Here is an 18,573-nt window from a genome sequence, read left to right on the forward strand (position 1 = left end):
ACTTAATTACTTTTTTTTTCTAATGAGGTAATTAATAAATTATTTGTAATTATATATAATCGTTTTTATTTAAGTGAATATCGTCGGTAGGGAAAAATTCAAATTTTCCCGCTAAATATTTAAATGATAAATTAGTGCTGGTTAGAATAATAATAAAATTGTTAAATCAATTAATCTGTTGTTGAAGTAAAATAATTAGCAGTAATTAATCTAATCATTGTTTTAATTTTTTAATTGCATTTTGTTTGTGTAAAGTAGTAAAATGTTGTTTGAAGTTTGATAAAATACAATAATCATAAAAAAATATGAATAAATTTGGTGTTATTTTCTAATTACTTAATAAGCTTTTTAATTACTTAAGATAACCCAATTTAATCTGAATTTCAAATATTTTAATTAATGATTATGATTTTAATTGCTATGTTTTTTTTTTTGTAATTAAGTTAAATAACTTTTTTTTTTTTTTTTCAAAAAATTTATTGATATTATGAAATTTGAGATAAAAAAAAATAAAGTAGATTAAGAATAAATGTCTACTAAATTTTGAACGTAAATATCTCGTTTCTGTGGTGTAGTTGGTTATCACATCTGCCTAACACGCAGAAGGTCCTCAGTTCGAACCTGAGCAGAAACAATATTTTTGTTATTCACAATCATGACCAAGTTATCATTTTTTAATTGTAAAAAAATATTTATTTACTAATTATTATAATTTTGAATGCGATTATTTGAATAATAATTATTTGAAAAATTTTCTTACAAATAATAAGGGAGTGAATCATGTCTAGTTCTTAACGGTCAGTTATCGGAAAAAAAAACCGGTGGAAAAATTACAGTTTTTAGTTCAAAAGCTGAGCCCATGTATAAAAAATTATAGTTTGCACTGTGATAATTGCGAGTACTTATAAGAAAATAATTACAATTGTAGATACCAAATTTTACAGTTTCTAATGTATATTTAATTGAACGAAACTCTATTATAAATGAAACGCAATTAAGGACTGAAAAATGTTTTATATGAAACTGTAATAATTACGTCTTGAAAATAATGAAATTCGTACAGTTTCGAAGTCGAGGGACTGCTGATATTTCAAACTGTGATTTTTCCACAATTTCTTTCCGTGCGGTATTAACCGAATTTCAGGATTTCAGATTTCTAATTACGTTTTAAATATTTATGGACTCGAATGATGGAAATCTTCGGAGGAAGTTCGTATTATGCATTTTTCTGGAAGCTGAAGAAATCTCTGTAATGATAATCGATTATTAAATTAATATAAATCGAAAATTTTTTAAAGCGTTAAAAATAATTTCTTATGAAAAATTATTTCCAGGTTTGAAATATTTGAAGTTCTTGGATTAAATGTACTGTCTACTGTTTAAATAAATTTTACTTGGGATAAAATCTTTATAAAAGTTAACAAATGTTAATTTCTAAGCTCTATTTCTGTTATTACTATGTATTAAATTATTGATATAAATATTTCTACGAAAGGTAGAAGTAGCATTTGCGGCTATTGATCCATTTTTGGGCATTTAATACTTTATTATAATCAATAAAAAAGTATAAAATAAAATTATATTTGCACACATTTTAAAAATTAACTGTCATTGCGTCTTTTACAAAATATTTTATGTAAATTTTCAATAAAATGATTAATTTACTTGTTAAAAAAAAAAAAACTGTCAAATAAAACATCAAATTCACAAAAAAAAAAAATTAATTTTAAATTTCGCGCGTTATTTTATTTCTCAATGCCCATGACCAACAAAATAAAAAAAACCGTGAATACGAACATTCTAACAAAAAAAAATTAACAGAGCTAACCAAGAAAAATAATTACGAATGTTTGTTATTAAAGAGTTTAATAATTTATAAATAATTAACACGAAATGATTGAATCGTGTACGAAAAAACGTATGTTACTAGCTGTCACATTATTAGGCGGGTAATTATTTATTTATGAATAATAATAAATATGCTTTATAAAACTAAGTACAGTAGGTTACATTTATCCATAATATTCAATTCAAAAATAATAATGAGTTAATTAATAAGTAAATGAATTATTTTTAATAGATTAACAATCCTTGTATTAATTGTGGAGAGCCAGTGGACAGATAGTGAGAATAATAAACCATATGTTGAAAATTTAGAGCGAAATGCAACGTGTACTACAAATGGTGACTATGAAATAATATCAGAATGTCATCCTTGTACAGCATTTGAAATAGCCAGCAAAAGTATCGGAGTTTGTATTCATTCGCGTTACAAAGAAATATTAAGATGTAAAACTGGTGAAACTGTTACCAGAAGGTAATTTATTTATTTGAATATTGTGGTATTGAGTTGAGCTGTTTTTTTAAACAGTTAAATTTTTCTGTCACTTATTTGTAACTTACTGATTTATTATTAATTAATTAATTAAGGACATTCTCAGACAGTGCCCCCACTTTTTAAAAATATGCAATGACTCCATTTTCATAACCGTATTAAAATTTTATTAATTAAAAAAAAAAAAAGCCGAGATGTAGATTTAAAAAAAAATTACTTACAGTCGTTATCAATCAGGAGTTAAAAAAAATTTTTTGAATAAATTTCAGCCTACGAAATTTGAAAATTCAAATTTGAAAATTGCCACGAAGATTTTATTGAAATTTACTGAACAAATTTCGTTTAACTGTCAATTAATATCAACTGTAATTAATTTTTTAAAAATCTATCAGCGAAATTTTCCTTTTTTCAATTAATGCTTAAATTATTTTAATTAATTGATAAATTATTAATACGCTTATGACAGCTGTCATTGAAAATTTTTAAAAAGAGAGGTATCGTCTGCGAATGTTCTTAATTACTTAATTAATTAAATTTACATATTTTTAAATTACAGTTGTGACAGAGTCGCGTGGTTAGAAGAGCGCGCATTTTTAAAATTCCAAGCTGTTACGTTTATATTGGCGCTAATATCATGTGTTACTGTATTTTGGCGTGAAAACGTACTGAGAAAAAGGATAATACGTAAAATAGCTAAGCAATTACGTGCAAGTGTTTAGTAATTTTAAAAAAATTAAATAAAATTCTTATTCTTATAAAATGGCTGAAATATTTTTAGAAATATTTTCACTGACTGATGTATGTCAAGCGCCAATTGAAACAGTGATTGCATTGCTGACAATAAAATACTGCAACTCACCATTGGAAATAACACTTGTGCGGAGTGAAAAAAAATCGAACGTACGCGAGTACGTGATTAAAATAAATAATTTAAAATACAACCTCGTAGACGATTGTGATATCCCGTGTGACGTAAAATCATGCGAGCTTCCAAATTTAATATACAATTCATCGAGTATGATTGCGGGTCTCTGTGCTTGTTTACGACAAATCGTAAAATTATCATCAATGGAAAATATAAATATCAATTCCGATTATCGTAATCTGCTGGGTTTCAAAGAGTCTTGTCTACTAGCGCCCGCCGAGGCCAGCGTTTGGACGAAATACTGTGAGGTCGATTTAATTTCAACGCTAAAATATTTAAGCGACGATGATATTGATAATTTAACAGAACTTCCGGTAAATATCGCGAGATTTGAAGTACACATGTCGCAGCCAGTGCGCATACACAACATCCACAAGTACACAATGTCGAAAAAATTTGCAAATCAAGTAAAACACGATGACAATTTTATATTAGAACATGTTTATGCCGAAGGTTCATTTATGACACTAGCAGATATTATTATATTTATTTGCATTGATATTTTTGTAAAGTTAATGTCGAAAGATTCAGTATTCAAATTATTACCACTGACGGCTAAATGGTACGAGCGAATGTCCACCGATCAATTGATAGAGTGTCTAAATTTAATCGAGCTGCAATCGAATCCGAGTAATAAAAATTATTCATTGCCTATTGTGTCGGATTATAGCCTTTATAAAAGTGATAAAAAACGTTACAAACCCCGGAGTAGAATTTACACCCGGCAGGATGACATTGAGAACTCGTTGGCGCTGGTTAAAAATATGGAGATCGATATTAAAATAAATAGAAGCGCTGATAATAAAGATGGTGATGCTGATGATGGAGTTTATGGAGTAAATAAAGAGGTAAATATTGATTGGGATAAAATTCCTTATGAAGCAACACCTGAAGGCGGGTCTTTACCGCTGACACGTTTGACAAGAAAATTTCAACAGCTTGAAAATTTAAGCAAACCCGTGATTAAATTTTCACGTCCTGGTGATGTCATTGTTGACTTTTGCTCCGGAAGTGGACATCTAGGTATTTTGATTGCGTATTTATTGCCAAAGTGTACAGTCATTTTGCTAGAAAATAAGGAAGAGTCATTGAACCGGTCCCGGGAACGGGTCGATAAATTAAAGTTGAAGAATATTAAATTTTATCAGTGTAATTTAGATTATTTTAAGGGAGATTTTGATATCGGGACTTCGCTACATGCATGTGGTGTTGCCACTGACTTAGTTATTCAGCATTGCCTCCGAAGCAAGGCCATTTTTGTCAGCTGTCCCTGCTGCTATGGTTCGATCCAAGACTGCCATCATATAACGTATCCGAGGAGTAGCATATTTAAGGACAATATCAATGTGAGAGACTATTTAATTGTCGGTCATGCTGCCGACCAGACTCACGATGATAAGAATGCCAAAACACAGCAGGGTTACGAGTGTATGAAGGTGATAGACACTGACAGAAAATTGCAAGCTGAGGAATTTAATTACAATGTTTATTTAATGAAATTAGAACCGGATACTTGCACACCAAAAAATCATTTATTGATTGGAATTCCTAAATTTAAATTTATCAAGTGAATTGGTTTTTGTATACATTATATATTTGTAAATAATTTTTATTTCGTGTAAATTAAAATTATTTTGATAATTGAATTTCGCGGTTCATTTTTTTGTGAATTTTATAGAATATTTATGTAATAAGTGAAAAATTTAAATAAAAAAATTAATAGATAAATGTGTAGATTATTTTTATTGGTTTAATAATTTTTAAAAGTAAAGTTTGTGATTAAAAAATTTTTTTGAAAAGTTGAATTTCAAATTTCAAATTTAATTTATTTTTTTTTAATTTTATTTATCGAATCGGTTGGTCCTAGGCGACGGAAATCAAATTACAGAACAGAAAAATAAAGAAAATAAATAAAACAAAGTAAAGAAAATCATATTACAAGCTATAGAATACAGTATACATAATTTCTACTGACAATTCATGTCGTTAATTTCATAGATATAATAAAATCGACGAGTCTTTTTAAGTGTTTTTTATTGTTGAGGAGATGACTCATATTGTTGGGGAGTTGTGATGCGTTTCTTTGCTGACTTAGTCCTGGGCAGTTAGTGAAGTGTTTGACCGCAACATCCAGGACAATTAGCAGGGTTCAATTTGTTCATCAGGTGCCCATGTGAAAACTGAGTGTCCAATTCTTAGTCGAGTGCATGTACATTAGTCTTTTCAAATAGTGAACCGCGGAGGGGATTCCCATATGTTACTTCTAATTTCATGAAGGTATGATTATTCGAGGTCCACAGATGGTTCCAATGGACTCTGATGTATTTCTTAACTTTATTTTTGTAATCTCTGATGAAGACCGAATTTAATTTTAAAATATTAATAGAAAATTAATTTTGGGGATTAATAAATAAAATTGAAGTCTGTTTGTAATTTAAAAATAGCAGATTTTTACTGAATGTATATAAAAGTATATACGGCACTCTGCCAAAAAAAACAATTTTTTAAATTTTTGTCTATCTTAAAATTTTTTAAAAATCCACCACAAAAATTTATGAACTCCGTCTTTTCCGGCATTTACTTCTAAATACATTAATTAAACACTAGGCTTCAGCGTAACGTCATTCTGACGTCAAATTTACGTCAATGTGTTTACTGCAGATGATTTGTCTTCGAGTTATACTGCAGTAATTTTGAACAATTTATTATCGAGAACAGATAAGCGGCTGCTCTTCAGATGACTGTAACTCCAAAAAAAAATATTTGAAATATGAACTTTAAATTTTAGTACAGTCGGACCTCGTTATAAGACTATCATTCTGTCTTTTTTTTAAACCATGTATCGCGATAGTTTGATAGAGAAACTTATAGTCTTATAACGAGAGACTGCTTTATGTAATTTTTGAAGCTGTAGACTATCAAGATACGAACAAAAAAAAATTGATTTTTTCAAAATTCTGCACTAGTGACGTATGAATAAGTAAGTATATAAATAAATAATAATGAAAATTTAAAATCTCATACACCTGAAAAAATATGCAATGAAATATTTAATGGCAGGAAATCAGAAATCAATAATGAAGAAATAATTTATAATCTGAGTAAAATAATAATTCACATTTAAAATTAGCATCAATCGTAATGTTGCCGTGAATAGTTTGACAGAAATAACGATTTATTTTGAAAAATTTATCCTGACAAAATAAAAATACTAATAAATATTACGATAATAAAATAATGTAAACAATTTCCGTTTATAAATTTGTTATTGTAACTTTTGTCGCAAATTCACCGACAAAAAAGGGGGGATGTGGATATAAAAGAGCAAGAGATAGAACATAAACGCAGTGCATCTAAAAATGTGTTTACTTATTAAAAGTATTTAAAAAAAAAAAAAAAATGATATGCGAAATATTTATCATCCTCGTGAGTTCCGCGATTGTAAATGTAATTACTTTTATAACTAATAATTTACTATTTTTTAATCTTCAATGGCATACCAATCCCATTTATTGTAATATTTGGCCAGCCTCTCTGTGCTAGCATCAAAAATTACTTTTTATTTCAAAAACGGTTTCGCCCCGAATATACTTGCTGGGCTCATCAGTAAAGTTGATGCAAGTATATTCTACTTTAGACCGTTTAATTGATGTTAAATTTTATACCTAATTCCATTTTTTTCCAAATTTGGAAAAAAATGGAATTTTTCTCCATTCAATGTTTAATGCCTCTTAAATTTATTTGCTGTTAGTTATTTAATATATATGAATGCTAATGCATTCATATATTCTTCGATTGGTGTTTTAATATTTTTTAATCTTCAATGGCATACCAATCCCATTTATTGTAATATTTGGCCAGCCTCTCTGTGCTAGCATCAAAAATTACTTTTTATTTCAAAAACAGTTTCGCCCCGAATATACTTGCTGGGCTCATCAGTAAAGTTGATGCAAGTATATTTTACTTTAGACCGTTTAAACGGCGAAACCGTTTTTGAAATAAAAAGTAATTTTTGATGCTAGCACAGAGAGGCTGGCCAAATATTACAATAAATGGGATTGGTATGCCATTGAAGATTAAAAAATATTAAAACACCAATCGAAGAATATATGAATGCATTAGCATTCATATATATTAAATAACTAACAGCAAATAATAATTTACTCTTATTTTGATACTTATTTTTAATAAAATTTTTGAATAATTTATCCAGGGAAACTCTGTAGGAATTAAAAAAGATTCCAATGAATTAATGGTATCTGCGAGTCTCAATAATTTGGGAAATGAATTAAGACGAATTTCACTGGAGCTCTGGGCAGCAAGAAAAAATTCCAGTGAAACTAATTTTTTTGATAAATATTTCGAAAGAGTACGTACAATAATTAATAATTAATTTTTCATAGTACCAGTATCGAAAAGTTTTAGTGTCTCTACACTCTGATGGAAATTTTTCGTAATTTTCTCTGAAAAACTCAGTTCTAAAGTTTTAAAGACTTTTTTAAAGTTTCGCAGCCAGTCGTGACAAGATAATTTCAGTAATAAACAGCGACAATATTAACAGTAATCAGTCATATGTTTTATGTCCTGTTTCAAAAGTAATGGCAGGTGTTAAACCAATGACTTATTCTTGTTCTAATATGAAGTAGTCGTACTAAAATAAAATTAATGGCCTGAAATAACTATTAAACAAATGATAAGTATCAGTTTAAATGGCGAATGTCTTTAGTCAGCGGGCAGAAAATTATTTGTTTGTTCCCAAGGAACGAAGCAAATTTGTTTCTGCCCGTTGACTGAAGGCATTCAAAATTAACGCGTTTGCTATACGGAAAAAAGTAGAGTGCTTTGTGATTAAATTTTATGAAAATTATAGCGAATAATAAATAGTATTTATAGTTTCTAATTATAAATTGCAAATGACAATTTAAGAGTTGATCGCACCATTGGTCTTAAATTAACTTGTTTCTGACTGGATGCTGACACTGGAACTTTAAGTTCCAATGCAGATAATCATGAAAAATATTCTGTGTAACTCAGGATGAAAGAGGATTTCCACCTGCGGGTGGTGTCAGCAAACTTCACCCTGGTTTGAAATCGTTTTCATCCCTTGTCACATAATATACTAATATTACCAAACCTGCACCAAAAGTTTGAATTCCTGCTCTGTTTAGCGGGAAGAAAGTTCTCTCCCCACAAATAGAAGCAGAGATTCAAACTTTCTGGTATAAATCTCGTGAAAAAAAGTATATACACCATCAAGGAATGTAGGAAATCATACACGCGGGCTGGAATATCCTATTTTCCTCCCTTGGTGTGTAATATACTATTTTTTTCTTTTTAAATTAAATATTACGTGGGAAATAATTGATAATTTTAATTCCAGGTCAGTCATCCGAGAAAAATGGTTAGAACGTCGCAGCTACCCGAACCTGTAATGAAATCACTATTAGGATAAATATCTAAGGGCTCGACTGGAAGCTCATGTATAAATTGTACTTAAAATAAAAAAATACACTTACGTAATTATTTATAGTTCGATTATTATTGTAAGTTATCTATTTACAAAATAATATATAACCAGATGTTACATTTTCCAAATTATAAATTCGTGAGCGCACTTAATTTAACAAGTGAAATATTAATTTTTTTAAGGACATTTTAATTTAAAATAATTTTCTTAAAATTCTAATCAATTGTCGGCTTATCTTGCGGTTGAGACACTACTCCTTGTTACTAAATTTAATTATTTAATGAATGAGAATTTTTTAAATTAAAAAAAAAATAGACAGAAATTTATTATTTTTTTTATCATAAAAATTGATTATTTTAAATATGTAATACACCAGTGTCTGACAATAAGTATTGTAAATAAAAATTACAAAATATATATAGTAATAAATGAGTAGAGGAAATAAAAAAAAAGGTTGACATTAAAATTATATACGTATAATTTTTAATATCAGTAACTATTTTTAAAAAATTATAAACTATTTTTTCTATTAACTATTAATTTTTTTTATTATCTGAAGGATTTAAAATTGAAAATAAATTTAATTTCGAGTCCCAAACTGTAAAACTGAAAATTTCACTGGCGATTTTCAATAAAAAAAAAAGTATCATAATTTAAATTTATAATTATAATTAAATAATTAAATACCAATGCTACGATCCTTGAATTTCGAAATTTCAGATACATTACAGCAGACATATTGCTGAGATTTAATTATCAATATTAATATATTTATAATTATTAAATAATGTATCGAATTATGGTTCAAGTAAAATGATCATTTATTTAAATAATAATAATAGTATCGAATTAATTAGCTACCGAACAAAACCCATAAGAAATAAAAAGAATTTTATTAAATCGTCTATATTAATTATTATCGGCGTACTTATTAATTAATCATTAAAATACGAATGAATTTTTCTAGCAAAATGACAAAATATTCGTTAGACTCGTGGATATTTTATGCACACGATCATTTATAATTTAATCATTTTATTTTATTATTTTATTAGATAAATTAGGCTCTAATTCAAATATTTCGTATGATAATTTTGACATTTGCATTGAGCCGTTAATGTAATCGATTTAATAATCACAAGTGTTGTTATCGACGAGCGTAAATCACATTTTTAAATAATTAATAACCTCGTGTGTTTAATTAATCGATCCATACAATAATCTAATAATAATAATGGTTTATAGTGTTATTATTATCATTAATAATAATAATATTAATGTAATAGTTTTTAATTAAAATAATTTATAAAATTGATCACGACTCGCCGTTGCCGCTGTCGTCCCCGTCGCCGTATTCGCTGGCGCTGTGATCCTCGTCGTCGTCGTCGTCTAACTCGTACTCGTCGTCATAAAAGTCTGTCATATCTAGCGGCTGCTCGGCTGGCCTCGCACGTGTTTTTATACAATAATCTTCAAGTGTCAGTGGTACTACAATACCTTCTTTTTCCGCCTCCACTTTAGCTGCTTGAGCTTGTTTCCTATAATTTAATAAATAATTAACAATTAATTCATTAAACTTAATTATCACTATAATAAATTTTCCCCTAAGTAACATTTAGCCTTTTACTCAGCCCGTCTCTCCCTCCCCTTCTCTATTTCCCATGTGACAAATAAATGATATTGTAGTATTTAATGAATCATAAATTAATATCACTTATATGACAACAACACACTTAATTTATAAATAATAACATCACAATTACAGCAGTAAAATAAAAGAAAAAGAAAGAGTTTGAGATACAAGACGTGCGTTTAGTTGTCAGTATCCGGCAATATCGCAATTTTTAAATTTAAATATATAGATATATGTCAACATGCGTTTGGAATAAAAATATGATGATAATGTGAAATGATGACGTGTTTTTTATTTTACAGACAATAATTACCTGATAATATTTTCATATTCTTTGTCCCGACCCTTGGAATCACGCCAACGTCTGTACATTACTGAGGCATCAACATTTGCTGGACTGTATGTGTTGGGTTCATTCAATAATGATATCACTGACAGTAAAATAGTCCTAGCAAAGAAAAATAAAGTTACATTGTAAGAAAAAATATTTATTTAAATCATTGACCTCTTTTGTAAATAATTACCTGACATTCTGAGTTGGATTCCACCTCTCGCAGGGCAATTCTCCGCTTTGTGGATCATCAACCGGTGGATGTAAAATTGAAATACACAGATCTCCATTCTATAAAAAATTTTAAATATTTATTAAAATCTAAATAATAAAATGATACATTTATTTTAAATGGCGGTAAAATGGAGGAATTCAAAAAGTCAACATATGATTTATTTAAATATTATTAAGAGAATAAGGAAAATTTTGTTCCCGCCATATCTATATGATAGAATAAGTTAATGTTATTGAAATTGGTATCATTAGATAGGTCTTGACTTGAATTTGTGCCTTTTCATACTTTAAACTCTTTTTAATCGCTAAGTATTGAGATAAATAGATTTATCTATATCATTCGAATTACATTTAAATTACGCGAGAAAAAAGACGATCGTATTTATTTTCTTTAAATAAATTAATACTTTAATTATTCTGTCACTAAATATGACTGAATGTCACTGAATATATAGCAATATTATTTATACCGCGTTACTTATTCCAAAATGACAAATTTTTATACTCCCTTTTAGTTTTAGGAAGCTTCTCAAAGCCAAAAAAGTATGCGCAGAAAAAAAAAGGATTCATTGACACAAAAAATCTTTACTCGCTTAAAGAAAATTTTTACTCACCCCAATAAATTTTTTGCATTGTGAATTGAAAACAAAAATTTATTTAGAACTAGAAAAAATTACTTGGTGCAAGGAATTATTTCTGACCAAAAAAATCTTTTCTCGCCCCAAGACAATTTTTGTATTTAATTGATAATGCATAAAATTTCTTGGTGCAAATTAAAATTTTTCGCGGCAAGAAATCATTTTTTTCTGCGTATTTTATAAATTTACTAGAGATATTTGGACAGTCACGTAGTGACTGCAGGTTGCTCGTTAAAATTAAATTTTTATCTTTGTAAGCATCTACTTGTGTATCAAATAATCTAATTAAAATTTTATATTATACAGTAAATTGCAGAAATGCGTTATAAGTAAATAAATAAATAAATAAATTATCAAGAACTTTAACTCTACAGTAAAATAAAAAACTTGTCTGATAACGGATAAATCTTGAATGAAAAAAATGAAACGCAATAGAGATAAATTGATAATCAAAGAAAAAAGTTTGTGTAAAATTAATATATAAATATATATATGTATTTTAATTCGATAATGCAAAACTCTACAGTGTATACACTCTAGTGGTTGCTGCATCCTCGACTGATGCAAGTTAAGTAGGCCAAGGTGTACCCAAGCTCTCATTCACGATTTAATCTGACTCGAAATAAATCTTATATTACATTACATTGCACTCTGCTTATAGTATAATCCCATTAAACTATGATATCATATGTAATAATATTAGCAATTATTATTATTTAAGACTAACTGTTAATTTAAAAAAAAGCGCGCGCATCTGAGGAAAATTTAAAAAGTTTTTTAAGTGATCTCGTCACGCAGTTGACGTAGTCGTCGGACCTTTGTTCTCAGGGACAAATAAAAAATATAATGTACATATATATAGGTATATATATAGAGAGATTGAGGTAGAATATATACAGGATGGCAAATTGCCAAGTTTTTTTTTCTTTTACATCAGTCTTCGTCTCATTTCTAAAAAGCCTTCAACTTGGCACGCAATCTACGCGCATTCTCTTTTGATTTCTCTCTTATATGTTATTACTGACTAGACAAACTCTCTTTAATTATCTTTACTTAATTACGATAATAATAATTATTGTATTAATAATTTTTCAATTGTCTTGAACAATAAAAAAAAAATTAATAGATTTAGTCATTGAAATTTTAAATACCGGAAATACAAATAAATTTATTGACTTGTATATTTATTAAATATTTAAATATACTTAGGAAAAAAAATTGACTGTTTTTGTGAGCAATTGTTATAAATTTTTTAAATAATGATTTGTAATTTATATATATATATATATATTTATGGCGGTGATTTAGTATAAGGGATGTGTTAGGGAGTGAAGTATGTGAAAGCACGAAAAAAAACGCGGGGGTTGAATAATGTAAAATTAAAAAAATAAAAAGGAAAAGGGAAAAAAAGATTTTAAAGAGAAAAAAAAAGCCTATGGTACTAACAGGTATGAATCGATAATTCTCATGTTCACTCACCTCATACACATTTGGATGCCAGACTCTTGTCATAAAACGAATACTCGGTGGGCTGTATGGATAATCCGGCGGGAATTTCATATGTGCCTGAAAAGTAAATTATTTTATCGTAAGATTAATTATTGTCATCATTAAATATTTATTTTATTGTTAAGACATAATTACTGATATTGAGTATGAAATAAAAATAATTTTGAAATACAAATCAAATAATTCGAAACTTTCGAAATTATTTGAAAATTTACGAATAATTCAAAACTTTTATTTTTAGACTTAAAATTGTAATAGTTTTTTATCATTAATTCAAATTTTTGTCAGAAGTAAGCAGAGCTCAGACACGAATTTACGAAAAAAAAAATTTTGGCTCTCCATTAAATAAAAATTGAATATTTGAAAGTTGATCAGAATTTTATTGATTTGAAGTTAAAAATTGACGAATAATTCGGAAATTCAAATCGAATATTTATATTTAATTCCAACCCGATTCCCAGTAAATTGTAAATAAAATTTCTTCATTTTATTTTTGTAAACATTTATATTGCGAGAATCAAAATGATGTCACGACTGAATATCATAGTCATAATATCATGTGATATTTAGTCATGTAACCATCAAAATATTTAATAAGCTCGCAATGATTGATAATTAAAATTTATAGTTATAATCAATTAATTCCAAATAATTAATATTTAATTAAAATACATACAAATGTATATACATATGTATGTATTTATATATTTTTTATGAGTTAATACCACGCGGCATCGTCAACCGGAACAGCATTGCCATATTGATCGGTGACCTGCTCATGGCCCAAATATCCCGGCCATCCTTTGGGACATTCTCTAGACTCTTGAGTCTAGAGTCTAGAATTAACCTACTTTTTATTTTCCCCAGTATTCAAATATTACAACATCTTATAAAGTGCAGCATTCAAAACTTTAAATCTACAGACAATTTTTTTTTTTTTAATGTAATTTTACTTTGTACTCTGATATATTTATTTATCCACGATAAAATAAATATAATAATAATAATAATAAATAATTAAAAAAATATTACACGGATTAAAATATAAATGAATACGCGTTTGTATTAATTAATTAATTATTTAAATAAATATATATGACAAGTTTGATAAATATAATAAATAAATAAATTAATCAAACATAAACAATTTAAATAAATAAAAAGTGTTACGTACATACGCAATACCTTTTAATAATGAATATTATGACGACATGTTTTAGTTATACCAATGGATTATCGACATTTTTTTTTATATCTACATCATATCAACTACAAAGCGATTCCAGTTGATTATTATTTTAAACTCAATCGATAGTTTTTTTTTAATGCAATAACGCTCGAGGAAAATATATATAAATATAAATAAAAATTTTTTTTTTTAAAATATATTTATAAATATTGTGCATTAAACTTTCTCTCTTTCTCTTTCTGTCTCTCCCTCTCTCTCTCCCTTTCCTAGTTGACTAACGTTTGAGCACATCTGGTGCTCGGTGAAAGGACAAGTAAAACTAAAAGAGGAAAGCTGTTTTATTTTATAATACATATTTAATATATGATATATAATATAAAATATAATAATACAATTAATGCAACATTGAAAAAAAATTAGTAAAGAAGAATTAACCGTAGAATAATATAATAAAAAAATTCAATAATATATAAAGTAATATTTAAGATGCACTTATATTATATATTATATAAAATATATCATTTTAAAAATTACCCATGCAGAAAGTGGTTTAGAAAGTGCTGGATTAAATTACTTTTTGTTTAATTTTCTTGTTACTCATCGCACTCATTCAACTTGTCCATTGTTTCTAATTAATTAATTAATTAATTGTTCGTTTTTTTTGGAGCAACAATAAATATATAAAAATATTTTGAAAAATTAAATAAACGAATCAGAGTTTTTTGGTCGCTACTCATATTATTTTAGTGTTTGAGAGGAAGATTTCATTATTAATTAAAATTTTAATTATTTTACTAATCAGTAGTATTGATAATAATGTTTGTGTCTGAGAAAAGATGGGGTAAAGTTATTGTCTTAATTATATATTCACAATTCTTGACAATTACTGTTCAATAATTGAGGTAATTTATGTTTTATTAAATTATCTAGAAGTTTGAATGTACCAGACATCAGACAAATTTAAAACTATAAATAAATAGAGTAAATAATTAATAAAATTAAATTTTTAAAAAATGCGCATTGAAAAAATTTAAAAATTAATAAGTGCATTTTTTCGAAATATTATTTTTTTAATTATTTACTCTAGTTATTAATAAGTTTAAAATTGTCTGATATCTGGTACATTCACACTCATAATTATCTATGGGATTTTGATTAGTATAATTTAATATAGCAATTAAATTTTTATTAATTAAGTTAATGGCAAAAGTCTTTCGAGTTCTTGATAAAGTCGGGAAACCGACGATACGTTGAAAAAAAATTAACAATTAACATTAAATAATAATAAAGTTTTAATGATCCTGAAGTTAACAGACGATTGACAATTGAATTTTTTTTTTAACAAATCATTTAAGAAAGAAAAAGTTCACATATAGAAAATTACAAAAACTTTAAGTGCAATTTTATTAAATTTTTTTTTTTAATTCATCATTTTAAGAAAATTCAATAATACGTGGGCTTATTTATGATACTGAAGTTAGCAGACAATTGACGATTGTTTTTTTTAACAAATCATTCCAGAACAAAAAAAAATGCACAAGTAGAAAATTACAAAAACTCTCAGTGCAATTTTTAAAAATTCATTTTGAAAAAAAAAAACCAAAAATTATGAGACCTCGGCTAACTAATATCATAAATTATGAGTGTGAATGTAGCAGACATAAGAAAATTTATAATTTTAAAATAATGAAATAAAAAAAAAATGCGCGGACGGATTTTGCATTTACAGAAAAATGCATTTTTTCATTTTTACTCTGCTTACATTTTATTCATTTATTATAACATTTAAAAAATTGACAATGGTCTGCTAACTTTACATTCATCATAAATTTTATCCCAGAAACTGTGATTCGTTTTTGAAATTAACTATCATGGATACGAGAAAAAAATTTTAATTTATTAAAATGTAATGCGATAAAATTTAAGTTGACAAAAAAACTGATGCGCATGCCGCAGTAGATAAAAATAGCGGGAAGTCTGTTTGCTTGGCTGAAACTTATCATTGATCATTAAGCATTGACTCATTTAATTTATTGATTACTTTTTTCTGAAACAGTATTTTGGTATTTAATATAATTTATATTCGTGCTGCAGTTAAGTGAAACCATTGATTTTATTGGTAATCAAGGAAATGGATTTTAAATTTCCTTTTCCAGGGATTTTGTAAGACTTCCGTACAATTTATTCCTCAATTCAAATGCCCGCTTTACTTTTTAATTAAAATTTTTTTTTCTTACTCACTGAAATTAATTACAGCTGTAATTACTCATACAAAATTAATACCGACAATGGACAATACGCTGACGGACTTAATTTTTTTAAATTTGCTGCATGTTCGATAAAATTTACCGCAGCTTTTATATTTCTGTTGGATTTAAGTCTAATGAAGACAAAGCTTCGTTAGTTTTAAAAATAATTTATCAATTACATGACAATCGTACGATATTTTATTTACGTAATAAATAAAAATAGTAATTGCGTGGATTGAGATTTAAAAGATTTTGTTGAATTAGTACTGCAAATAAATTAGTGGTCAAGGTTGGACTCGACAAAAGTATAAATTATTTTTTTTTTGACGTAACTCATAAAATATAAATTTTCATTCAAACAAATCGTTCAAAGTTTGAAAAATTTTAAAAATGATCAAGTTAACAGACAGGTGACAATTTTCGGATTTTTGTTCCAACAAATCAATGGCATAAATATAAAATATAAAAATATGCACATGTAGAAAATTTAAAAAACTATATGTGCAATTTTTTAAAATATTTTTTTTTTAAATTTATGGTTTTAAAAAAATCCGAAAACTATTAGACGTCGGCTAACTTCAGTATCGTGTTTTTAAATTGTGAGTGTGAATGCAGCAGACGTCAGACAAATTTAAAATTATAAATAAAATTAAAAAAAAATGCGCGTTTAAAAAATTTTGAAATTAATAAGTGCCTTCGTTTTTTCTTATTAATTATTTTCGCATTTATTTTAAATTTGTCTGATCCCTAATTAAAAGAAACGATTTGCAGTATTAAATGCCCATAAGAAGGGCCATTAAAAGTAATTAAAGTATTCAAAAGCATTAACAAGTATTCAAAATTTTTTTTCCTAATCGTTTTAAACGTTTCCTTTAATAAGGGATGTCTGCCACATTCACACTCGTTTTTAAATTATGAATTATAGTAGAAAATAAAAAAAAAATCATCTGAGGACAAGAAGATTACGGTAAAAATAATAAATAATAACATGAGACAAACCTTGAAGTATCCACCTTGATAGAGAGTATCAGGAGGTCCAAATATTGCGACTTCCCACTCGAACATGTTGTCCTCGTTAACGAGTTTAACACGAAAACCCTCGACTGGCTCTTCTTGAAGGCTTTTGTACTCCAAAGCAAGTGCTCGCAAAGCGCTGCTCGTTGGCTGGGCCATCATTAATAAACGGTAAATAAATCTACCCTGGTCTGATTTAAACCAGTCAATAAATAAATAAACGGCGAAACAAAAAAATTCTAAAACAAAAGCACTGAAGAAAATGAAATATCACTTGCGGACAGACTTCTTGTGCAATTGACGCTCAGTACAACGGTTGTGTATTAACTTTTTTTCTTTATCCTCGTCAACGTTCACGAGTACATAAAACACACGTCGAATATGCTGCTGTGATGCTTTTGCGCAATGACGGAAATTTATGATCCCGTTGGTGGTTTTCTACTCTACTAGACTGAGTTTGTAGTGAGGATTTATAAAAAAAAATTTAAATATCACAAAGCACGAGTCAAACAAAGGAATTAAAATAAATGAGTAAGAGTTTAGTTTATAAAATACCCCACGCGAGACGACGCTATGCACAATCACTTGCGATATGTAGATATGAAACACCAGCACCAGCTCCAAGAAACAGCTGACGCACGACTACCTTTTTTTTTATGCGCAGGAAGAAGGAATTTAAATGCGCGCGCAACCCCGTAAATCGGGGGCTACCGCGCAAGGCGATGGCGGGAATATTTGAATTGAATAAATGACCGACTTTTAAACGGATCAAAGAAATCCATATGGTTTCTTATAGGAATATTAATCTGTTCTTTTATTGATATGCATGAGTGTGAATGTAATTGACAGGTGGGAATTTTTTAAATTTTTGAAGAGATAAATAAAATGTAAATGGAGTAGAAATTTAAAAATGCGTTATTTTCATTCATTTATTTAGTTATTTAAAATTTATAAAATTTTTCATGTCTGATATATTCACACTCATTCATATGTGTGAATTAATAGACGTTAGACATAGAAATTCACATATCCCGGATTCTATAGAAACT

At 27.5% G+C, this 18,573-nt stretch overlaps 3 protein-coding genes and 1 non-coding gene across 4 annotated transcripts; 3 read left to right on the top strand and 1 right to left on the bottom strand.

Annotated features, from left to right (window-relative positions):
* The first annotated feature begins 560 nt into the window (after window positions 1-560).
* Window positions 561-634, top strand: Trnav-aac (transfer RNA valine (anticodon AAC)). Its single transcript has one exon. It is a non-coding gene; the product is annotated as a tRNA-Val (tRNA).
* Window positions 635-1,788: 1,154 nt separating this feature from the next.
* LOC130667009 (uncharacterized) lies at window positions 1,789-3,054 on the top strand. Its single transcript, XM_057468378.1, has 3 exons — window positions 1,789-1,949; window positions 2,081-2,317; window positions 2,892-3,054. The coding sequence occupies exons 1-3, from the start codon at window positions 1,894-1,896 to the stop codon at window positions 3,052-3,054; spliced, it is 456 nt and encodes a 151-aa protein (XP_057324361.1). The 5' UTR covers window positions 1,789-1,893.
* A 40-nt stretch (window positions 3,055-3,094) lies between these two features.
* On the top strand, window positions 3,095-9,121 carry LOC130667007 (glutathione S-transferase C-terminal domain-containing protein homolog). Its single transcript, XM_057468376.1, has 3 exons — window positions 3,095-5,537; window positions 7,474-7,629; window positions 8,641-9,121. Exon 1 carries the CDS (start codon window positions 3,095-3,097, stop codon window positions 4,829-4,831), a length of 1,737 nt encoding a protein of 578 aa, XP_057324359.1. The 3' UTR covers window positions 4,832-5,537; window positions 7,474-7,629; window positions 8,641-9,121.
* Window positions 9,122-9,939: 818 nt separating this feature from the next.
* Window positions 9,940-18,169, bottom strand: LOC130667008 (ubiquitin-conjugating enzyme E2 R2). Its single transcript, XM_057468377.1, has 5 exons — window positions 17,510-18,169; window positions 13,043-13,129; window positions 10,885-10,982; window positions 10,674-10,808; window positions 9,940-10,265 (listed from the first exon to the last, which is right to left on the bottom strand). Exons 1-5 carry the CDS (start codon window positions 17,684-17,686, stop codon window positions 10,043-10,045), a joined length of 720 nt encoding a protein of 239 aa, XP_057324360.1. The 5' UTR covers window positions 17,687-18,169; the 3' UTR covers window positions 9,940-10,042.
* Between the last annotated feature and the right edge of the window lie 404 nt (window positions 18,170-18,573).

This window comes from Microplitis mediator, chromosome 4 (assembly GCF_029852145.1).
Source record: "Microplitis mediator isolate UGA2020A chromosome 4, iyMicMedi2.1, whole genome shotgun sequence".
Taxonomy (NCBI): Eukaryota; Metazoa; Arthropoda; class Insecta; order Hymenoptera; family Braconidae; genus Microplitis; species Microplitis mediator.